The 25,437-nt window shown below is 41.2% G+C and overlaps 1 protein-coding gene across 1 annotated transcript; it reads right to left on the minus strand.

Annotated features, from left to right (window-relative positions):
* Window positions 1-358: 358 nt before the first annotated feature.
* On the minus strand, window positions 359-7,046 carry cyp7a1 (cytochrome P450, family 7, subfamily A, polypeptide 1). The gene is made up of 8 exons (XM_004575705.3): window positions 6,869-7,046; window positions 6,005-6,245; window positions 5,647-5,856; window positions 5,259-5,453; window positions 4,963-5,162; window positions 2,536-2,666; window positions 2,218-2,396; window positions 359-2,119 (listed from the first exon to the last, which is right to left on the minus strand). The coding sequence occupies exons 1-8, from the start codon at window positions 6,949-6,951 to the stop codon at window positions 1,817-1,819; spliced, it is 1,542 nt and encodes a 513-aa protein (XP_004575762.1). The 5' UTR covers window positions 6,952-7,046; the 3' UTR covers window positions 359-1,816.
* Window positions 7,047-25,437: the final 18,391 nt, after the last annotated feature.

Genomic DNA, 25,437 nt, shown 5'->3' on the forward strand with positions numbered 1-25,437 from the left:
TTCACCTCATGGCACTATGATCACTAATGCTTAATGTTAGTCTTCATCACAGCACAAATACACAGTAAAGTGGTGTGTGGCTGACTTCAAACTCAACACTTTATAACATCCCATTATCTCCATTGTTTCCTCCTTTCATTTTGTGATGCTTTTTGACTGTTTTGTATTTAACAACTGCAAAGTCTGATTTTCACCCATATACATAAATATTTACTGATATATGGTTTGTGTCAACATCTTGTGTCTGTGGGAAAGCTGTTAAATAACCCTGTTTATATAATTTATTGGAAGAAAAAGTCTTTCTTTTTTATTTGTATTGACTTTAACTAGAAGGTACATCAAAACAAACACACACAGATGAGTGCAATGTTATTGATTTATTATCTGTTTGCACAGCAGGTCAGTTAACAAAGACACATGTGGACTGTCCCTCAGTTCAATGAAAAACCTTCAGAATTTAAAGGGAATGTAATCTGTTCCAATTTACTCCCATGTTTGGAGGTAAATGCATTTAAATACAGCATGGACATAAATACTGATTCACCCTCTTTCCCCGAGCACTTAGACTGTGGCTCACAGTGTGTTTTATTCACAATATAAAACAGCCAAGCGTGCTGTTTACAAACCAAACATGGTTTTTGAATGAGCAATCACAGACACCTTCATTGTGCAAATGAGCATTCCTTCACATCCTGAATATATCCTCAGTTATGAACTACGGAGCTTATAATTCATGTCACGTAAAAGTATTTGCAGCTGCTTCTAAATTTGATATTTAGAAGCAGCTGCAAACTGATCTTTCTGAGTTAACTAACCAAAGTATCAATGGGTCTTTACACCACATCCCTACATTCTAGGTCTACCGATGTTCACTGCACCAATTAAAATTATCATTATTAAACCGCATGGCTTGTAATAATGATACTAAAAAGGTAGATGCATGCTAGCATAAAGGTCAGCGCTGGCTGACAGCATGAGAGTGCCAGCGAGAGCAAATTCCAAGGCTGATGGACAGTAAATGAGTCTGATTGCAGCAATTTGTTCACTGATAAAAAGGCTGCCCGCAGCAACTTCAACTCACAATGTACGATTTCATTGATGAATGCTAATGGTAACACACTGCAGTGATAAGTAAAGAATTTTATTTAATCAAAGTTTCATTTGTTTTGGTTTTTTTGTTTTGTCTTTCCAAAAGCCTCTAATTTTTAAACTGATAACCTAACTTTCATTTTTATATTAACAAAAAAATGATATATATGTCATAACAATGGTTACCTGGAAGGAGTTTACGTTTATCTGAGAAGAAAAGAAAGAATGAATCTGAGCAGTGTGCACAAGGTTTCTGAACTGTCTTATTGACAGACACTGAGGTCCTGTGTATGATGTTAATGCTCCCTATACTTTAGACCATGTATATAATCACAAGTCAGTGTCATGGCATAGTGAATTCCTTTTATAACTGACTGCTTGGATTTTAGAAAAGCTCAGAAATTTGCTTTGGCAAACAGTTAACAGGATCAAATGCATACCTGGATCAAACATGAACCGCCCATGGTCAGTACTACAAATGTATTTGTCTCTCAAATATGTCTCCAGTCTGTCCACTGGAACTACTTATCATTTTTAACAAACTATAAACTAGATTCTCTGAAGCCTAAGAGTAAGGGCTCCACCCATGTGTGCAACATATGTTCTTCAGAAGCAACGCAAAGCAGAAAAAACATTCATATGTAGTTATGGATCTTCATTAAAACTGTATAATATATACACTATTTACAATATGAGCTTTAATCTCTCTGTCTAAACACAACAGAACCTATTGACTGGATTTTAGTTTGTACCTGAAGTCTATATCATACGTAGGCTGAAGGATACCCAGGCCAGCACGGGACTGGTCAAGAGGCGGGGCTTTGATACCAGGGTCTAAAAGTTCCATGTCAAAGTAAGACAGAACAAGAGTCAAGAACTGTTTGATCTCATACACAGCGAAAAATCTGCCCGGGCATTTAGTGACCCCAGAGCCGAAGGGCATGTAGAAGTAACGCAGCCGCCGCCCACTGCGGTAGAAAGTGGTTTTCTCCTGACCCTTGTTGTCCAGAAAACGGTCAAACTTATACTCCTGCAGAGTGAAGAGGAGAAAGAAATGAAGAACAATAAAAAATGCAGTAATTTCTTGGTGAAGAGACTTTTCTTATTTATAACCCATCCGGCTCTTACATAGGGATCCTCATAGATTTCAGGATCATAGTGCAGCAAAGGCGGATACAAGGCTATGACATCATCTTTCCTTATGTGGTAAGCTTCTTGGTTATCAAGGTGAAGGAGGAAGTCTTCCTTGGCAACACGCACATTCATAGAAGCACTGGAAAGACGCATGGCTTCTTTAATGATGCTGTCTGTAGACATCAAGGAGACAGACATAAAGCGAATATGTTCATGCTAAAATTCTGAACGCTAGTCTTTTAATTTAGCAATATTAGGTATGTCACTTTTTCTTCTAGTGATCTAATGACTGGGTAAAATAAGTAATCTCACCCAAAACAGGCATGTTGTCCAGCTGGTCCCTGGTGAGGTTCAGTGAGGGGTCGCTGGGGTCAACTGTCTTACCAGAGTCTCCCAGGATTTTCTGCACTTCCTTGTGAGCGGCTTTCATAGCATCTGGACTCCTGCGCAGAGGTACAACCTCTTACTGTGTGTATTTCTTTCACTATTCTGTGCTTAGTGAAAGACGTAGGACAGTTTTTCCAATTTCATTGTACTACTGTACTATGTATGACTGTGCAATGACAATAAAGAGTTATCTTATCTTATGTTATCTTATGTCCTATATTATTTTTATTGTAATAACAATTAGTTTTCTTCAGCAGAAGTTATTGGTATTGGGCTGCGTACTGCATTTTAAATTAATACATTTGTTGTGTTTGAGAAAGGTGTTTATGGAAAAAAAATATTTGAAAAGCTGCTCAATTTTTAATATTTAGTCATGTGGGATGTATCACATCACATATTGTCCAGCACATGTAGATTTCCAATCTAATCGAGTCTTTGGCCCAAAACAAACAAAAATATGTAGCCTGTGCAAAGGCATGGCCCATGATAGTACCTGTGAGTGTAGAGGGTAAAAATTCATGTTCATGTTAGCGATCAATGTAACACTACAACGTACATCAGCATTACTTTTTATAATAAGTATTTCCTTAGATAGCCGGAAACAACTTACCTCCATGCAGTGCTGGACAATTAGTTTTTTATTGCATGTAATGTGACATATGACATAACTTAACCATAGGTACCCTACTTAGGATCTGTAAAAAAAAAAGAGCTGTGCTCTCGGATATAAACTGCACAGTGATTGGTCAACAAGACTTTGTGATAAGGTATCAAGAATACTGCGAAGTCTTGATGCATGCTCAGTCATCAATGTAAGGAAAGCTAATTCTGTTAAAGCTAAATCTGGTGGGAAACATTTCATCTCGCCATTCAAAAGTCTTCAGTCTCAGCTGACTGCAGGTTTCCCCATTGACTAACAATGTCAAAGGTCAATTTCATGATAAGAACTTAGTGATTCAATGTCAATAACACTTATCAATTCAGTTCCTTATCGATTCTCTTATCATCCTTATTGGGTTTTCATTGGCTCCCCTTTGAGAGTCACCACCATCGCTAAGAAGCATATCAAGAACATTGCATTTGTACAAATTAATTACATGCTGTGTGGTCAAATGTTCGGGTGTTGAAAAAAAAAAATAAAAGTAATAAATGTAATAATTACACATCTTACACTGAATGCATTTCTTAAAAGTAATGCAGTATTTTACTTAATTACTCACAGGAGAAAGTACTTTCATGTTACTCTGTCTCATAATTACCATTTAACAATGTGAACCTGTTGGTCCTACAAACCAAGTTAAATCCCCATCCTAATTTCAGTTCAAATAAATTTTATTTGTACTGTGTTAAATCACAACAATAAGGTGCTTTATATTGTAAGGTCGACCCTACAATAATACATCCAGAGAAAAAACCAACAGTCATGACCCTCTCTGAGCAAGCACTTTGGCGACAGTGGGAAGGAAAAACTCCCTTTTAACAGGAAGAAACCTCCAGCAGAACCAGGCTCAGGGAGGGGCGGGGCCATCTGCTGCGACCGGTTGGGATGAGAATCAGGACAGACTGTGCTGCTATTTTCCTCCTCTGACACATGAATTGAAATCAGCTAATTGTAGCGTGATTGCAAGAACCAATAAGCAGGATCTACGGGCAGGTAGAACAGTTCCAAGGAACTGGACTACTGGGAACTGGTTCTCTACAAGAACCATCCATAATCTATACTGTGCAGATAGTCATGGTGAGCACTATTAACAGAGAGCTGAGGAGTGGCTACAATCAGAGCGTTGCAGGATGGGGAATGATGTGCCATTAGGCCCCCTCCTCATTTTCTTTTCACATGAATGACGTCCTTGACTGACGCTCAGACCAGCATACATCCTCATTATTGAAGCAGTGACATGTAGGGGACCACTGATACATGTCAGGGCTTTTTTGATATGATGTTTTTCTGCTTCCCTGGCTGCTGTGTCTGTAGAGATGGTGTCCCTCTATGTTATAGTGTATTTATGATACTGATTTGTATGCACTGGTTTTTCGTACACATAACCTTTTGAATGCCCCTATTACTGATTGAAATTTCACAGCAAAACAATGTCCAGATGAACAGCATCAACTTTCTGGTAATGTCCTACTACTGTACCATTTATTGCTGTATTTTTCTAATTATTTTTGTTATCGTGTGATGCTTTGCTTAGGCTGCTGCCCCCGCGACCCGGCCTCGGATAAAGCGGATGAAGATGGATGGATCGTGTGATGTTCGTACACAGAGTAAAACTCACGAGACTGATTAGACACACAATTTGATTTACTATTCCTTATGGCTTTTCATGAGACAGCCCATTACCAGCTTACCTGATCATATAAAAGAGACTCCAGAAGGTAGCAGGCAAGGTGTTAGCCTGTGAGGCCCAGAGCAGAGCAACATGGGTCCTGGCTTTGCTGATGTCATTGAAGGTAGATAAGGAGTCATTCAAGATCATCCTCATGGAGATTAAATCGGACACATTCTCTCTCTTGGACAGGTGTTCAGCATGCATGGTCTTAGCTAGGTTCTACATAAGAGTGTAAAAAAAAGAACATTCAAACATATTAGAGGATGAAAATGTTACAAATGGCTCAGAGGCCTTTGACTCTGACAGCCTACTAACCTCTCGGGCACTGTAGGCACTTTTGAACACGTGAATAGGCAGCCCGGCCACAAGTGCCGGGAAGATTTTGTCAAATTCTTTGAAGTTCTCCAAAGCATTGAGCACCAAAGCTTTCTGGGCTGCCTGCCGAGCCTGACACTTGTCTTCACCAAGCTCTTTACCAAACAGAGTTAGGTAACCAGATTCAAACATCACCTGAAGAACAGCAGAGCACAAACTTATAAATGACTATTTCAAGGGTTTTTTACTCACATATGTGGCATGAATTGTGTCCCACCCTGAGTAGAGAATATAGGTGTAGAGCCTTTGCAGTTACTACATCATGACTATTCAAGAGAAATGTATCTTCCATGGGCCAATGCTTTCACTCTAAATTCAAGTTACTGACCTTATAGCAAAAGGCAAATATGCCGTCCACCTGCCAGTGGTCCTTGCTTGGGCTGAGTGTATCTGATTTCAGCATGACATCCTGAAGGTGCCCCATCATTGTCTCAATAAGGGAGGGAAGAGCCTCCCCCTGTAGTGTTTTCAGAAACGTCTGATGGAGGTTCTCTGTGGTGTGGCCATGGCGAGGATCAAAGCTGTCATGACCAAACGCCTTGTAAAGAAAGAAGAGCTTCAGGACTATCGAAAGATCGACCAATACAATGAGAAAGTGGATCAAGAAAAGTGTCCTAACAGACTATATGATGTATTCATATAATATATCTTTTATAATAAAAGATCAAATCACGTCATAAAATTACCTTGACAGATGTAGCAAAATGGAACTTCCTCCAATCAAGGTGTCTTCCCTGCCTGATGACTGAATGGTAAGAGAAGGGGTCGCACAGGAAGTGGATGTACCTGCCTGCAATTTTGCAGGTGAAAATGTGGCCGTACTTCTTCTGGCGGCTGCGGAGGAATTGAAGTGGGTTGGCCCCGAACTGGAGAGCACAACCTAAGTAGGGGATCAAACCATTTTCAACTGCTGGCTCACCTGGTTGCCTGAGGACAATGACAAGAAAGAGATCACAGAGATAACTCACTTTGTTGGATCTCAGTTGTCTGGATCGAATTCTGTAACTTCCGGATGAAAACGCTTTCATTTGTCTGGCATGTGCGTCAATGATTTCTTCAAGACTTCGGCTGCACTGACGTCTTTAGACTGATTTTGGCAGCAGCACATATTGTGCATTTCATATAGTTCAGCTAATTTAGTAATAAATTAATATCTCAGTATTATTAAGAAGTCATTATTTTACAAATACAGGTAAGTTTAAACTGAAATGTTCAAATAAAACAATGAATCAGAGAGAGCAAAATGTTGGCTGCATCTCAACAACAACTCCAAAACTTTGCAAACCTACAACTCAGGACTGATTGTTGACATAGCTACATAGCAGTCACCTCTGTGTTACTCATGTATTTGAAAATAATAATCATTCTTCTTGTGCATTTCTATTAAAAAGGTTTCTTCTTTTTATGTGCTGTAAGCTGAAAATTAATCAAAATCCTAACATTCCTGTCAGTGTTTAATTCAATATATGCAGAAGTTAAGTAATATACTCAAGCCCAAATTAAGATTCATGTCCTTCATTACATCCTACATGCTCTTTCTTAAGTCTTACCTGCGTCTTATCCCCACAGCAAGCCAGAGGAGGCAGCAAAATCCCACAACAACTGCCCAAATCAGAGCAATGCTTATAATCATGCTGATGATGGTAGAAAGATCCACACAGTCGAGCCCACCCGTCCCTGCAGAATATGTGAGCAGCTTGTGTGCTATTGAGAGTGACAGTTGTGTGAGAACAGCAGCATGCAGCAGGTTTTTTTATACTTCCTTTGAGCCTCTGGGTGGGTCTGATGATGTCGTCACCAGATACATCTCAACAAGGAACCAGTTAGGCGTTTTCATTGTGCAAGATAAATAAATAAGCAATGAAGTTATTAAGTTAATTTTATAAAGAAGAAGCAAATTTATTTTCTTGGATGTGTGTGGATTTTTGTTTACATGTTGTATTTATTTTGTGCTGTCCGAAATCTGTGGCTAAAAACAGCTCTCATCTTAAGTTAAAAGTCTTTTATGATGCATTTGTTTTTAAATTTACAGAAATTTTGCAAGAATATTAGAATAAGAATATTTACATTTTACATGAAAACTTCAAACAGCAATTTCTTAGAAATGTACTGAATAAGTAACATGTTTATATTTTCTGAGAAATAGGATTCCAGGTGTGTGTGTGTGTGTGTGTGTGTGTGTGTGTGTGTGTGTGTGTGTGTGTGTGTGTGTAAGAGTTGGCCTTGACCGGAGTCCATGGACAGTGTTGCCTGACTGCATCCTGATAATGCATCTGGATTGATAAATAGATTCAAGGTCACTTCTGTGTCTGTTTGTGTGCATAATGAAAATTTCTTTTGACGTTGCATGGCATGTGCTTTCTGTTGAGACTTGCAGTTGAGCAAGAAGTGATAAAATCTGGTTCATCAAGAAAGACAACTAAAAGAATAGCAAATAAAACTGAAGTACATGCATTGTCGCACAGTGTGCCACCGAACATGTAAGAGTGATGAATCAGTAATCTATTTGGAAATACTAACAAGTCTCAACAAAGATTTGCTAGAAAAAAATAAAACAACATAGTAAAGCAACATACCTGAAACTGCAGCCTGATGAGTTAATAACAACCATGTCTTAATGTACAAGCCCCCAAAACTATTATTGTTCAACTCAGGTACCAAAAAGTTGGAATGACATGCAAAATAAAAACAAAAATCAGGGATTTCCAAATTTCATAAATCCATATTCATATTTAATTCATGATATAACACATGTTTATATAGAAATGTTAGGAACTAACTTTGTAGTTGTGCACATTCATTCCTGTCTGATCCCTCCCAGATTCAGTAAGCTTAAGTGATCAAAGTACCTTCATCTCATAATACAATAAATACTGCAGGGATAAATACATGGATGTGTGTTTTGTCTTTCTTGTGCACCTGTGGGTGCAAAAAGGTTGAAAAGCACAAAGCCAGATGATCTGTTAGCTATGATCTCTCTTTCAATAAAGTGTTTGTCTCAGTTCAAGGTCTTCAGCGCATGTTAATGACGGTTTTTATTTGTTTTTCTTTTCTTTTTATAAAATTTTCATCACAAGATTTTACCCCCACTTATCATTTTTACCAAAAGAGATCAAAAGAATGGAAAAGAAGAAAGTACTAAGTTTAAAGGCCAAAACACTGGTGCACAACAAACACCCAGAGAAAACTTCCTTGAGTTTCTTAAGAGTCGTCTGGGCAGCCTGGAAACCCTAGCAAAGCTGGGCAGTTGCAGAATGGCAGATAACTATGCAAAAGGAGTAGCATAACAGTGATTCTGAAGGCTGTGTCAGTGACTGGCATAAGGTCCAGCTGCAAACTGCATCGTTGACAAGACAGCGCAGATAAGGGTCGCAGGATACACTATAGTGATAAAAACAACCTGACAGAGACGCTCAGTCACAGCCAGACTTAAGTACACAGCCTTTGATGAACAGATCGCTTGAACATATGTGGCAGCAAGCTCATAGACTCGGCTCCACCTAGGGGCGGAAAAAAGGTGGATCCACTGTTCACACCACCTACAACTGAAGAGAGAAAAACAAAGACAGGTGTGTTCCAGAAGCACCGCCTGTCTTCTTTCCTTGACCTTGATGACATTAAAGTTAAGGAAAAGAAGTCAGGGGAACTGATAAGGACTTGGGAAAAGAGAGGAGCCCTTCTACAATTGGAACTGCTGTACACTCATCTCTGTTTAACAATGTGAAGACTGAACAGACTGTGAAAAGCAAAGGCTGGCATTTTAAATAAGGAAGTTTTAATGCATGTCTGCAGCAGCCAAAAACCTTCCAGTGAAATTAAAAAGCTTTTGAATTTACAAAAGAAGCTGAGTGTCAGTTTTGTGACTGTAAGTTGTGAATACACTGCAAAAGTTCAAACTCTTGCCAAGTATATCTGTCTAATTTCTAATCAATAATATCTCATCACACTTAAAATGAGACACAATCAGCTACAGAGTAACATTTCAGTGAGATTAAGGAAAGTGGATCTGGAGAATTTTCCCTTCTTCCATTGGCAGATTTTTTCCACTTAATAGAAGATATAGTTGCTTCAAATAGTGAAAAAAAATCTGCTAATGGAACAAGGGAAAATTCTCCAGACCGCGTGGAAAGTGGCAGCAGCACGGTCGGTGATGATGTGGTGTGGTGGATGAATGTGGACGTGCAGGCCGAGCAGCACACAGACGTATCTGAAGGCTCTTGGGAGGCTTGGCCGGTGACAAGAGCACAAGGCCAGATCAGACAGGACCAGGCGAGGCAGGATCAGACGGTGGCGTGGCGGCCGCAGGCAGTTGATCCGGTGATTGAGCTGTAGGTGGAGCTGACAGCTGGACAGACTCTCCAGAGCTGCGAGCGGAAACAGACGGCGGCGTGGAAGCCAAGGAGTGTTGGACCGCTTCACTGGAGCCCCCAGCAGAAACAGACAATGGCGTGGGAGGCGTGGAGTGCTGGAGCGGCTCCCACTCAGGTGGCTGAGCAAATCACTGAGCAGATGATTGAGCTGGTAACTGAGCTAATGACTCAGCTAGTGACAGAAGTAGGGGTTGAAGTGGTGGTTGAGCTGATTCTCCAGAACCTCCAGAACAGGAGACAGGAACAGGTGCTGCTGCCAGATACTAGCTGCTCACACACAAAGAGTAGGTATGGGTGCAGAGGTAGACTGTGTCCTGGTTGGCCTCACCCTGGGAACCCGCAATGGTTTTGGGGGCAGACCGGACACCAGTCATTCCCACCTGATGAGTAGGTACGGGTCCAGGAGTGAGCTGGCTCCCAGCCGCCTGCATCCTGCGAGTCAGGACGAGCACTGGCAATGTCTAGTCTGCTGTCCCCACCTGAGGAGCAGGCTGCCTCAGCCAGCCTGGGAACAGAGGAGCAGGCTCAGAAAAAACAGACTTACCAAATATCAGTGTGAAACTTTTCCCCCCACGGCTAACAGGCTTTGAAAAAACAGTCTTAACAGTGTCTGAGGTTACAACTCAAGCCTCAGAAGGAGCAGTGCACAAACGCTTTCTTAAATCCAGTGAATCAGCTTCCTCGGAATAAACTGCCTTGGGTTTGGCAGTGTTTGAAGAGTGATTTTATCCAGCTCGGGGTGTTCTGCATCCTCACTAATGCAGATAAATCCTCCCCCTTTCAATTACAACGTGGAGTCAGACAGGGGGACCCCCTCTCACCTCTTCTTTTTGATATAGCTCTGGAGCCCCTTGCTATTACCATAAGAAACCCCCCAGGCATACAGGGAGTCAAATTTGGGAATGCTGAAAGTCTTGTTAATATGTATGCGGATGATTTATGGATCTGTCTTTCCGAACCAGGAATTTCACTTCCTAATCTTTTAAATTGCATTAAACACTTTGGTAAATTATCAGGATATATGATTAATTGGGACAAATCTGAAATCATGCCAATGACAGATAATTTATGCCCAAAGTTTCTCAGCTCACTCCCATTTAAATTAGTGACTACATCCTTTACCTATCTTGGCCTTAAGATTCCTAAAAATTCAAAACTTCTTTATAAATTGAACATCTTGGAAATCCTGGATAAGCTCAAAGAGGATATTAGAAAATGGAAACTGCTCCCTTTGTCTTTGATTGGTCGAATAAATGCAGTTAGAATGGTGTCTCTGCCACGATTTCTATGTTTTTCAAAACCTCCCTCTTTACTTGCCACCTAAGTTTTTTAAGCAGCCTGATTCATTGATTCTCTCATTTATCTGTGCAGGAAAACCCCTCGGATATCCAAAGCTCATCTTCAAAAAAGTACTTCTTGTGGGGCGTTGGGTCTCCCTGTGTTTACACACTATTACTGGGCTGCAAACTCAAGAGCTCTATTACACTGGCAGTGGGGTCCGCCCATCGACCACCGATATGATAATCTCCCGCTCTGGCTTCAGGTAGAGTCAGCAACAGTATCTGAAACCTCATTACCTGCCTTATTGTTTTCTAACACCAGTTCCTCTAATAAATGGATCAGGTGTAATTTTGTTGTTAAACACTCTCTAAAGATATTAAGTCAAATCAGGAAATCTCTTAAATTACCTGATCTCTCAGTAAGAATGCCAATAACACATAGCCATTTGTTTAAACCAGGAAAAATGGACAGGGTGTTTTTAGAGTGGGGGGAAGGGGGTTGAAACATATTGAGGACTTATATATAGATGACAAATTTGACTTTCCACTGAAACCACTAAATCATACTTACCTCGAAGCAATTCTGAAAGCAAACTCTATCTGATATCCCAGTTTGTTAAAGCCTGACTGAGCAATTCTAAAGAAAAACTGAGCGCACACAGGTAACTACTCTAGTGAAAAAAGGCCACTCTGCACACAAGACAGTGTCTGTTCTGTGACTCCTGCTTGCCTCTACAATGTAGGACTGGGTTTTGTTTTGCCTGTACTTTTATAACTGTAGATAGATTTCACTATACAGTGAGGCAAAAAAGTATTTAGTCAGCCACCGATTGTGCAAGTTCCCCCACCTAAGATGATGACAGAGGTCAGTAATTTGCACCAGAGGTACACTTCAACTGTGAGAGACAGAATGTGAAAAAAAAATCCATGAATCCACATGGTAGGATTTGTAAAGAATTTATTCGTAAATCAGGGTGGAAAATAAGTATTTGGTCAATAACAAAAATACAACTCAATACTTTGTAACATAACCTTTGTTGGCAATAACAGAGGTCAAACGTTTACTATAGGTCTTTACCAGGTTTGCACACACAGTAGCTGGTATTTTGGCCCATTCCTCCATGCAGATCTTCTCGAGAGCAGTGATGTTTTGGGGCTGTCGCCGAGCAACACGGACTTTCACCTCCTGCCACAGATTTTCTATGGGGTTGAGGTCTGGAGACTGGCTAGGCCACTCCAGGACTTTCAAATGCTTCTTACGGAGCCACTCCTTTGTTGCCCGGGCGGTGTGTTTTGGATCATTGTCATGTTGGAAGACCCAGCCTCGTTTCATCTTCAAAGTTCTCACTGATGGAAGGAGGTTTTGGCTCAAAATCTCACGATACATGGCCCCATTCATTCTGTCCTTAACACGGATCAGTCGTCCTGTCCCCTTGGCAGAAAAACAGCCCCATAGCATGATGTTTCCACCCCCATGCTTCACAGTAGGTATGGTGTTCTTGGGATGCAACTCAGTATTCTTCTTCCTCCAAACACGACGAGTTGAGTTTATACCAAAAAGTTCTACTTTGGTTTCATCTGACCACATGACATTCTCCCAATCCTCTGCTGTATCATCCATGTGCTCTCTGGCAAACTTCAGACGGGCCTGGACATGCACTGGCTTCAGCAGCGGAACACGTCTGGCACTGCGGGATTTGATTCCCTGCCGTTGTAGTGTGTTACTGATGGTGACCTTTGTTACTTTGGTCCCAGCTCTCTGCAGGTCATTCACCAGGTCCCCCCGTGTGGTTCTGGGATCTTTGCTCACCGTTCTCATGATCATTTTGACCCCACGGGATGAGATCTTGCGTGGAGCCCCAGATCGAGGGAGATTATCAGTGGTCTTGTATGTCTTCCATTTTCTGATGATTGCTCCCACAGTTGATTTTTTCACACCAAGCTGCTTGCCTATTGTAGATTCACTCTTCCCAGTCTGGTGCAGGTCTACAATACTTTTCCTGGTGTCCTTCGAAAGCTCTTTGGTCTTGGCCATGGCGGAGTTTGGAGTCTGACTGTTTGAGGCTGTGGACAGGTGTCTTTTATACAGATGATGAGTTCAAACAGGTGCCATTCATACAGGTAACGAGTGGGGGACAGAAAAGCTTCTTACAGAAGACGTTACAGGTCTGTGAGAGCCAGAGATTTTCCTTGTTTGAGGTGACCAAATACTTATTTTCCACCCTAATTTACAAATAAATTCTTTACAAATCCTACCATGTGGATTCATGGATTTTTACTTGTACTGTATCTGTGAGGTTTTTGAATAGCAAAGTGGCCCGAGCCAAATTTCCCCATTTTGCATTGGTTACTAATAAGGAACGTGTGGTCTACTGCCATCCTAAGACTGAGCTGAAGGGAGGAATAAATCATTACCTTCTTATTATAGGGTCGAGATACAACCCATGAGAAAATGAAATCTGAATGTGCTCACTTTTGAATAAGTTGCTGGAAGCTCTGCAAGCTTACGGAGGAAGCTGCGAAAGATGAAATGCTGTCGTTTTCGCATGTCTGGAGATTTTTACTATAGATGAAAGTAAATGACCAGACTGGGAATTTAAGTTTGGTAACATGGCCTGGCCGGCTGAAGCAAGTATTGAACTGAACTGAAACATATTTGATTGAGAGATGTTGACAGGAGAAAAAATTCCAACCAAAATTAAGAGGATGATTACGTAGTGGTAGATAGCTGACTAATCATTGCCACATGCTCTGGGTAAACTGATTGGAATTCCAGAAGAGCCAGGATTGCATACTATCAGCAAAAGACGACTTAAATTGGACTTCACCTTGCATATTCTTCAAGCCTGGTTCTGCCGGAGGTTTCTTCCTGTTAAAAGGGAGTTTTTCCTTCCCACTGTCGCCAAAGTGCTGCTCATAGGGGGTCATATGATTGTTGGGTTTTTCTCTGTATCTATGAAGCACCTTGAGGCGACTTATGCTGTGATTTGGCGCTATATAAATAAAATTGAATTGAATTGAATTGAATTGAATTGAATTGAATTGAATTCTTGCATGCAAAATGAAGAGAAATGGAAGCCTGGGGAGAGAGAGATTTCCGTGCTGTTATGTTCATTAAAACTAGGAGACAGAAAGTTAAGGCTCCTGTAAAACATGGTGCTGATTGGCATTGCTGAGAGAATTTGCAGAGAGGAGCATGTTTTTAGCCAGATGTAATGCAATGATGATGCTGCGTACAATTAAAATGATTGAAAAAGCAACTAATAGCACAAAAGTGACAAAGACAAGGACACACATGCACGGCGGCGTCTACAAATGAGAATAGAAGATGTGTAATGAGATTTAAAGCATGTGGCGTGAATGCTGACTGAAGATTGGACTTATTGAACTCACGCACGAGTGTAATAATACTGAGAAGGAGAGCTGCAGCAAAGCACCGGAGAAAAACTGTAACAGTTACCCATCTGTAATTATCCTCATGGTCACAGAGGTGGATTGCATTGTTGTACAGTCCGGGTTTCTTTCATGAGGTTTGGGAGGGAAGAGCAATGTGGTTTCAGCGTGTTCACTTTCTTGCATTGTAGAGGCTTGTCTGCTAGATTATGAGTGCTGCCAAAACCTAGCTGATCTACATATCAGGACTGTGTTTTAGTGCCTTCTGTGCTGATAAGCTTTTATAGTTTAACCACCTAATCAGCAGCACCACTCTGCTTATCAGTGATAAGCTCCAGTTCTACTCAAGAAGTGAAGTGTCTCCAGATTATCAGCTGCACTACTGACCTTGAACATTAGTGGCAGACACACAGTATCCTTGCCAAACTGCTGCTTACTGCATGAAGAGATTAGAAACTGTGCTTTGAGTACTCTATTAGTTTAGAAAAGGCCTATACAAATACCAGTTCATGCTGTTTATGCAGCTCTGTCTGTACATGCTTTGATCAAAAATTACTGTCACCCCTAGGTGGTGAATGTCTTCCTCACCCTCAGGTCCTCTAACAGAAACATGGGAGTTTGATGGTTCTGCTCAGCATTTCAGCTGTGCCCATGTGGTCTCCACTCAGGTCCACTAACTGCTTGGCGTCGATGTTATGTTAAACTGCTTTGTTCCAAATGTTTTTTACACTATCGTGGCCTAGTGGCCAGAGCCTTTATTTGCCAGTTTAGAGCCCCAGTTATAGATATGTTTTCACCAAGGCTGCTTTCTGTCACTGACTTAATTTATATTTTTTTACAGACAGAATTCCACACATGCAAAGAAATCAAACCATGTCCACAAATTAAATTATGTTCAATATTAAGAAATGACACAGGGAAAAGGTTTTTAACACATGAAGAAAGGGAAGTGCAAAAAGGCACCAAAGTTCTAGTAAGCACTGTTGGGGCCATAATCCAGAAGAGGAAAGAACATCATTTCACCATAAAGTGTCCATGACCAGGTGCTCCCCACAAGATTTCAGGCAGAGGAGTAACGAGGTGAAAAGGAGTGAAGAGAATTATCAGGGAACCACTGGTGGAGAGCTGCAGAAAGACCTGAAACTAGCCGGTACAATTGCTTTAAACTGCAATGTAACTGCCATGTCCTGTATGCACACTCACCATGCAAGACTCCATTGCTGAATAAAGAGCATGTTGAAGAAATTTGCTGAACAACATTCAAACAAACCTGTGACTTACTGGGAGAGTATAGTCTGGTTAGATGAGACCAAAACTGAACTGAACAGAGTTCATAGGAGGAGCCCACAGAAATGCTTTGTCTGGGGGCGGGGCTATGCCTCTCTACACCCTCTAGCAGACCATCACATGGGGAAACCTTTTGAATACAAGCGCGCTGATCCACACAGGTGTGCACACAGGTGTTCACTGTTCATAGACATAAACTACACCTTTCTTGGCTGCTATTTCCAAGCACATTGTGCGCTGTCGGTCCTGCTTGCTGCACAACAACATTCAATATTTAGTATTTACTGCTGTTTACACTTAGCTAGAATAACGTGATGCTGTTGTGTTTAGTATGTTGCTCTGTTTTTTGCTTGTTTTCTCTTTTTTCTCTCAACAGGTGATCCAGGAGATTTTTTTCTCCTCTCTCTTTTTAAGTTTCCTTTCTCACTGTCCCTCTCCCCTTTCTTTTCCTTCCTCTTTCTTTCTCCCTTTCCTGTCCCTCACTCATGTCTGTCCCGTCTGTAACAACTGAAAATAAAATAAAATAAATAATAACAACAAAGGTCGATCAAATGGACCAATACGGCAAAGCTGTGATGATCCACTTGGTAAAGTAAATCCATTGGGTCTCCTTGTTGGTCTTCAGACAACAGATCTGGCTAAAGAACCAAATGGGACAGGCAAACAAAAGAAAAAAAGAAATGCTTTGTGTGGGAGAATGGGGCATGCGACTCTTTCAACATACAGGAGGCGTCTTGAAGCTGTCATCACCAACACAGGCTTCTGTATATTAAATAAATGTCATTTATATTTATAAAGAAACGTAAAGAAAAATGGTCTTACATGGACATAAAAGTGTGAAATACACCACTTTTGAATTAGTTATTGAATTTTGTGCATAACAATGTGACACTCTCAGCAAGTTAACACATTTTTGCATTAAACACATTAATTAATTAATGCCAAACGTTATTTTATCGCTCATAATATAATAAAGACTTCCTAGAGTTTATCTGGAGGTTCAAGGTCATGCAAACAGAATAGTCAATTAAAGGGAAGTGTTTGCTTATGGCATCTTAGTGACTATCGTTTGTTTTCTCTTGACCTTTTTATCTCTCTCTCTTTATTACCTTTTCTCTCAGCTGGCTTTTCTTTAAATACCTTAAAGTTATTTTCTGGTTAAGGTCATATCAACCTGCTAATTACTGCCAACAGAAGCAAATGAAACCTGGATAAGTCATCTCAGATAATACCCGAATAAGACCAGTGCTTGTATAGAATAGAATAGAATAGAATAGCCTTTATTGTCATTGTACAGAGTACAACGAAATTGGAGTGCCACTCCCTTGGTGCAAGTTTCAATAATAAATATAAATATAAAATATAAAAAGTACAAAAAAAACAATCGTAAGTACTCAAACAATAGTATGTACAATATATACAGGATAGCAGCATTAATATAATGACAGTATGAATAGCAGCATAATATAATGACAGTGACGGTATGGAATAGGTTCAATTGTTTTTGTGCTTATTTACTACGGTGATAGCTCTGGGAAAGAAGCTATCCCTGAATCTGTTTGTCCTGGTTTTATGTGACCTGTACCGTCGGCCTGACAGTAATAGTTCAAACAGTTGGTTGCTGGGGTGAGAGTGGTCCTTGATGATATTGCCAGCTCTGCTGAGGTACCGAGAGTTTGCAGTGACCTCCAGGCTGGGCAGAGAGCAGCCAGTGATCTTCTGGGCTGTGTTGATGACCCTCTGCAGTACTTTCCTGTCTGCAGCTGAGCACCCTGCATACCATGTTGTTATGCCGTACGTTAGGATGCTCTCTATGGTGGCTCTGTAAAATGTCACCAGCAGCCTCTCCTCCAGGTTGTTCCTCCTGAGCACTCTCAGAAAGTGGAGACGCTGCTGGGCCTTTTTTACCACCGCCGTAGTATTTGCAGTCCAGGAGAGGTCATCAGAGATGTGCACGCCCAGAAACCTCATGGAGTGTACCCTCTCCACACAGTTCCCGTGAATGTAAAGTGGGGCCGGGTCTGCTCTGCCCTTCCTGAAGTCCAAGATAAGTTCTTTAGTTTTCGTGGTGTTCAGTTGGAGGTTGTTAACTGAACACCACTCAGTCAGTCTGTTGACCTCATCTCTGTAGTCCGACTCATCCCCCCTTGAGATGAGTCCAACCACTGTGGTGTCATCCGCGAACTTTATGATGGTGTTTGAGAGATGGGTAGGGGGAGCAGTCGGATGTGTAGAGCGTAAACAGGAGGGGACTCAAAACACATCCTTGTGGAGACCCGGTGCTGAGTGTGATGGTGCTGGACCGGTGGGGGCCGAGTCTGACAGACTGTGGTCTATTTGTCAGGAAGTCCTTGATCCAGAGGCAGATGGGGGTAGAGAGTCCCAGGTGAGACAGTTTCTGGACCAGGATCTCCGGGATGATATGATTGAATGCTGAGCTGAAGTCCAGAAAGAGCATTCTCACATAGCTTCCTCGGTGCTCCAGGTGACTCAGCGCAGTGTGGAGCGCTATGGTGATAGCGTCCTCGGTGGATCGATTTGTCCTGTAGGCAAATTGGTGGGGGTCCAGAGTGGGAGGCAGACCGGCCCTGATGTGCTGACAGACCAGTCTCTCAAAGCACTTCATCACTACAGGCGTAAGTGCAACAGGCCTGTAGTCATTTGGGCTGGCCACAGCTGTCTTCTTGGCGATGGGGATGATGGTGGAGGTTTTGAGGCAGGGCGGGACGGTGTTTGATGACAAGGGAAGGTTGAAGATTTTAGTGAAGACTCCGGTCAGTTCGTCAGCACATGCTCTGAGAACCTTTCCATGTATTCCATCAGGACCTGCCGCCTTCCTGGGATTCACTGACCTTAGAACACACCTCACTTGGTGCTCCCTAAGTGTTAGTGTGCCAGTGCTGGGGGCGGGTGGAAGTGGTGTGGCAGCTGAGGGCTTGGTCGTCTCAAAGCGGGCGAAGAAACGGTTTAGATCCTCAGCCAGTGAGGCATCAGTCCTAGATGTTGCCTGGTTATTGCTTCTGTAGTTGGTAATGTGATTGATCCCCTGCCACATTTTTCTGGGGTCGTTGTCAGCAAAGTGATCTTCAATCCTCCTCCAATCAATGCGTATCTATTTTATAACCTAATAAAACAACGTGACTTGGGAACACATAACTCTAACAGTTTATCAATTCTAGGTATTCGCTCACCAATCCAAATCACCAGATTTGGGTGTTCCAGTCACTTCCATGGTTTCCAGGGCATTTAGAAGGCTCATCATTCTTATATTGTCATACATACATTCTTCTTTCAAATACATTCATAGTCACTCATACACACACACTTACACACGCGTTGTTATCCTTTGCCCCTTACATAGATGTATTCTGACAGTTTGACAGCTCCCCCTTAAGCAGGAAGTCAATCTGAAATCAGGAAGCATCGTATATTTGACTATATATTTAATAGGGGTGCAACGATACACAAAATTCACGGTTCGGTTCGGTTCGATACTTTGGTGTCACGGTTCGATATTTTTTCGATACAAAAAAAAATGTTCATGCCTTTTTAATTTGTCATTTATTAAAATTATAAATATATATTTTAACTCAAAAGTACAGTTTTTAAATTTAACTCTAACCCTTGTGCGCGTTTTTTATTTTGACAGCGAATGCGCACCTGCGGACCACTTATGTGCACCCCTGGTTATTTAGCTCGTCATATTGCAGCCACAGAAATTCTTTTGTCCATGAAACCATAAAGCTGCACTTTCTTTTTGCCTTATAGTCTGATTTGTCATAACTTCTCCGTTTTGTGGTAAGCTTTTCTTTGGCTGTCACTTCTTCACCCTGACCTGTCTTATTTGGCTCAGCAGAACTAAAATATAAATCCTGCTGCTTTTACACACGCACTCACATAAGCTCAGCGATTCTCTGCGCGATCAACCTCTCACATGTTTAAGCTGCGGGAGATTTCACTTGTCATGTTTGCATAGTAAGCTAACGATTAATAAGACGATGTCAGAGGAATTGGTGCACAAATTATCATCACTCACAGATCAGTGCTGTCGCTCTCTATACACAGTTCGCACGATTGCAAAGTGAAAGCAAAAAAACAAGCGCAAATTCAAACGCGATTTCAATATATCACATATTGACAGTGGCTCACCGATGCCAATGACATAATTACCCAGCTACATTTCTGAAAGAATGCAAAAGCATTGACATATATTTTTCCTTCCTACAATAGGCCGACGGGCAGGGTAGCCCGTCTGAAAAAAATCGCTAGCCCCAGGACGTCGGGCTAGCGATTTTGCGAGCCCTGTATCTGATTGAGGAATCACTCATCTTTGGAAAAGAGAGTTTATTACAGAGAAATGTCTCTTTCCAAAATAAAAGCTATACTATCCGCTTCTTCTGGGCTATATTCTCAGCAGCATAAGGAGAATCACGTGCTAACAGCTGTCTAAATGACTCGGCTAAAGTTAGTAGCATGCTTGCTTGTTTTTTTTCTGCTTCCACTTGTCTTTGCACTAGGATGATGTCGGTGTAAATGTGCAGTCATATTCGTTGTGTTCCCACTAGTGCTTTCAGGTTAATCTCGTTGAAATGACCTTAACGCCACAACACGGCAAATCTCCGTTAACGAGCTACCGCCGATCGCCCCGTGCATGGGGCTAGACGGCCAACACGTTAACGAGCTAACTGCGCTAACACACTAGTTCCCACCCATGTAATTGAGCATTGCATGGCGCATCCAACATACTGTTTTACTTTAGTCCATGACTCGCTTACCTTCAGGGTCATACGTCACATGAAAACCAAAATAATTCCAAACGCCAGATCTGAATGAAAGTGGGGAACGTCCATGTTGCAAGGAGAGCTTAACTTCTGTCTTGCTAGCTTGCCCTGCGCTCTTCCTTCTGACTATGCTGTCTGTGTTGAGCGCTCAGTGAATCTGCGTTCGACTACTCCGCCTAGGGTCGACAGTGCAGCCTAGGCGGAGTAGTCGAACGCAGATTCACTGAGCGCTCAACACAGACAGCATCGTCAGAAGGAAAGTTGATAAAATAAATTACAAATGTTGTATTGTTCGATACATATGCGTACCGAACCGAAAGCATTGTATCGAACGGTTCAATATCGATACGAATATCGTTGCACCCCTAATATTTAACTAGTGCGTTAGCTCAGTTAGCTTGTTAACGTGTTGGCCGTCCAGCCCCATGCACGGGGCGATCCGCGGTAACTCGTTAACGGAGATTTGCCGTGTTGTGGCGTTAACGACATTTCAGATTAACGCTGACAGCACTAGTGGGAACACAACGAATATGACTGCACATTTACTCCGACATCATCCTCATGCAAAGACAAGTGGAAGCAGACAAAAACAACAAGCACGCATGCTGCAAACTTTACCCGAGTCATTTAGACAGCCGTTAGCACAGGATTCTCCTTATGGGGACCTGATATGTTTAATATGCTGCTGAGAATATAGCCCAGAAGAAGCGTATAGTACAGCTTTTATTTTGAAAGAGACATTTCTCTGTAATAAACTCTCTTTTCCAAAGATGAGTGATTTCTCCATCAGATTTGTTTTTTATTACTTTGTTGTTTCAGCAACATTAAACTTAAAAACTGTACTTTTGAGTTAAAAATATATATTCAGATCACCTGTTTTACCTGCCTGCACTTCCTGCCGTCACCTCTGGACGTGGAACAACCTGGAACTCTGGATCATAGCCATATGGACACTACGCTTCAGAGTCTCATATTTCTTTTGTAAATAAAAATATTCTTTTTGGAAAATCACTCAGCCTCTGTCTGCCCTTTGACTCCAGCAGGTTATTCTGGCCACTCACCCTGGACAAGAACTAATAATAATAATGGATACTTTATTGAGCCCCATGGGGAAATTACTTGTTTTTCTCTGCATTTGACCCATTCACTCAGTGAAGCAGTGGGCAGCCCACTAAGCAGGCGCCCGGGGAGCAGTGTGTAGGGACAGTACCTTGCTCAGGGGTACCTCAGGGTAGTGGTAAGTGGATTCGAACCGCCGACCTTCCGATCATGGGGCGACCACTTTACCTACTGAGCTATCCCTGCCCCTAAAGAAGCAGCCATTATGAGCAGAGCTAAATTGAGTGGTGTATTAAGTAACTTTGGTATTGATGAATACAGAACACCGTCAGTTGGCAACAATAATGTTATTCCATCAGTTAACATTTCCCTCAGTGTTCACAGTGAGGTTACACTTCACGTGAATGCCAGTCACAGAGTTAATATGCAAACTTGTTAATTTTTTCTTTGGAGAAAATCCTAAAATATACATATTACTTTAATAAAAGAGACACATAAATAGAAAACCCATATAAAACACTTAATTCACTGTAGCTGTGCAAATTAAAGAGAAGAGAGTGTAGTCCAGCGTTATTACAAATTGTGTCACAGTTTAAAACTCAAAGTTTGAGTTATCTTTCATTTGATGCATGTTGTCCGTTTGGATATAATATTAAGACATTTATCAGTGTAATTATGTGTGCTCAAACCTTTGTGTTTACATTTTACAACTGGACTTAATTTTAAAATACAGTGATGAATGAAACAAAGAACACATTTATTTGACTGTTTTTGTAGAAATGTAGAAAATGGCCCCTGGTCCCCTTCCCCCTGATGTGGTGTTTTTGAACAAGACAAAAACTGACACCATTAATGTTAATACAGGTGTATTAAATACATCAAGTGTAATTTTGTATCAAATAAAATACAAGATGCATATAAACAATATTAAAGCAGAAAACCAGAGAATACAAGCATCAAACAAACTACAAAAGAAAAAAAAAACATAATGCACATGTATTGATTCACTGAAAAAATGCTTCTGTTATTCTTCTTTTATATTTTTAAATCAAATGTACTCACTAAAAAAAGACTTCCAAATCCATTTTATTTATATATCACATTTAAAAACAGAAAGTTTGCCCAAAGTGCTGTACAGAAACAAATGAGTAGCACAGAAGATGAAAACACTGACACATAAACACACAATAATACATATAATAAACATATCAACTCACTCCAATTTGCTTACCGTGCACGCAGAGGCGTCGATGATGCAACAATCTTCCTCTTGGACTCCATCCACAAACATCTGGAGCTCCCTGACTCCTCCACCAGACTCCTGTTTGCTGGTTTCTCAGCAGCGTTCAACACTCTGCAGCCTCACATCCTGCCCACTAAACTTTCCTCCAGATTTCACCTGGACGATCAGCTAATCCTGTGGATATTGGACTTTTTGACCAACAGGACGGGTCAACAACTCTCTTTCCGGTCTCAGCTCCACTGGCTCCCCCCAGGGCTGTGTGCTCTCCCCCCTGCTCTTCATCCTCTACACTGATGACTGCAGATCCACACAGATCTGTCACCTGGTGAAATATGCTGACGACACAGTTCTCCTGTCACTGCTGTCAGGCCCTCACAGCACCACGGCTGCTCTGAGGCGACTGTTGTGACTTGGCGCTGTATAAATAAAATTGAATTGATTTGAAAACTGTAGCTGGGTCGAGCCCCAGAACTGCCTGTGACTCTTGTGCTCCCTGTTTTGTGTTCTCCTCTGGCTGCTGGTCTCATATTGCTTTAGAGTTTAGTTCTTCCCTGGCGTTCCATGCTCTTGTGTCAAGTCTTCACTCTTAAGCGTGTCTTGTCTTTGAGTTTCTTTATTTTGTCTGCATCCAGTTACAGTTTTTTTTAATTGGTATGGTACTATTTTCATAACTAAAGTGTGCATTTTCAAATCTCTCAGTACAAAACTCACATTCGATCATATTTGTAACACCACTAGTCATCCTTCCAAATCTGATGTCATGAGTTCATTGTATTTGCACATATTTTCATTCCACGTAACCATTGTTGCAGAACACATGATCGTTGTGATATATTCTGAGAACATTTGCTTTACTCACCCAAACAAAACAGTAAGATCTTTTTTCAACGTAGTACTTTTACCAATCATTTCATACAGGAGCAAATAATACAAGGTAAGCGTTTCAAATTGTCCTTGGTGATGAATGAGTGTAACTGAACTGTAAAACTTTACACAGCAAATATTACACTTATGTTCAGGCATAACCATATATATATATATATACATACACACACGCACACGAAAAAGGGAGAAAAAACAACAAGTCATTTACATAAGCACAATGTATTTTTTATTTTATTTTCATCACTTTTACACAATTAATCAAGCCGGTCATTAACATTGGGCCATAAGTTTTCATCAACATCCCAGTGGATGTCTTCATTATTCAGGCACCGTGGGAAAGATCTCCTGGCATGACGAATCCAGGCTTGACATTGCTCAGCAGTTATATCACCACAAGCTTCACACATGGCTTGAAGAAGGGAGACATGCTCATGGGGATGGCGATCATACACCTTCCACCTCCATGTAGAGAAGAATTTCTCAATTGGGTTGAGGAAAGGGGAATATGGTGTGTTTGAAACCATTCCTGAACCAGCTGTGCATGGTGGAAGCTCACATTGTCCCACACAACAACATAGACGATGTCTTCTCCCTGACAGGCCTGCCCCAGTTCATTTAAAAACAACTATCAGGTGTTCAGTGTTGTATGACCCTAGAACTGGTCTACAGCCTACCACACCATCTTCAGATATAGCTGCACACATTGAGATGTTCCCCCCACGTTGTCCAGGGACGTGGATGGTAGCCCAATAAGGTTACGTCCTCTGTGTCTAGTTTTTGCTAGATTGAAAGCGGCCTCATCAACAAAAATATACTTGTGATGATTCACAGCAGCGTCCAGCTCCATCACCCTCTGTTACAGTAATTGCATGCCAGTTTAGTGTTGTACCTGAATATATTCTGAACGCAGTTGTTTCACCTGGACATTGTTCCTCTCAAAAGGAACTTACAAATGACCAGACAACAATCAGTCAAGTTGAAAATCCATGGACATAATGAATGATTCATTGATTAAACATTAAGATCGGTTGAATTAAATGACAGAAAAATGTATTAAACTGAATAATAAGAGATGCAAATCAAAAATTTTATAGTGACAACATTATGAAAGGCAGTAACTGTGAACGAAACATTTATTTAGATGAAACACTTATTTTGTGTAGTGAAAATGATATTTTGTCATTATGTGTATTGTACTGACACAATTGAAAATATGCTGAAATGTCTGAAAAAGGTGCACTTTTGATGATCTGTTGTGATATAAGTACTAAGAGTTTTGAAAATGTACCAATTGCTTGTGAAAACTGCACCAAACCAATAAAAAAAAACTGTAGTGTGTCTTAGTTCTCATCCCAGTGTTCTGATGATTCTTGTTTTTATTGCATACTCCCTCGTGTCATGTGTTATTTTCTCTTTTGCTTCTCATGTCTCGTTACTCCTGATTTATCTCTACTTTGTTCTCAGCTGTCTCCACTTCCCCTATCACCTTCCTGTGTTTATGTTCAAGGTTCAAGGTTCAAGGTTCTTTATTTGTCACATGCATAGTTATACAAGTATAACACACAGTGAAATGTAGCCTGACACGCTCCTCGACATGTGCAAAAAAAATGGGGGGGGGGGGGGGGGGGGGGGGGGTGTGTAGAGGAAAAACATTATATATATATATATATATATATATATATATATATATATATATATATATATATGTCTGACATAGAGGACAGTTACAAGTACCTGGGGATCCCGCAGGCGAATGGGAACCATGAAGAGGCCGCTAGAAAAGCTGCAACCACCAAGTACCTGCAGAGGGTCAGGCAAGTC

The sequence above is a fragment of the Maylandia zebra genome, linkage group LG18 (genome assembly GCF_041146795.1).
Source record: "Maylandia zebra isolate NMK-2024a linkage group LG18, Mzebra_GT3a, whole genome shotgun sequence".
Lineage (NCBI taxonomy): Eukaryota > Metazoa > Chordata > Actinopteri > Cichliformes > Cichlidae > Maylandia > Maylandia zebra.

Coding starts and splice junctions, on each gene's coding strand:
- cyp7a1 (XM_004575705.3), bottom strand. CDS start 6,951: ATGATTATAAGCATTGCTCTGATTTGGGCAGTTGTTGTGGGATTTTGC. Junction 2,397..2,535: donor GGACAACATGCCTGTTTTGG/GTGAGATTACTT, acceptor TGATGTCTACAG/ACAGCATCATTAAAGAAGCC. Junction 2,120..2,217: donor AAATCTATGAGGATCCCTAT/GTAAGAGCCGGA, acceptor TTCACTCTGCAG/GAGTATAAGTTTGACCGTTT.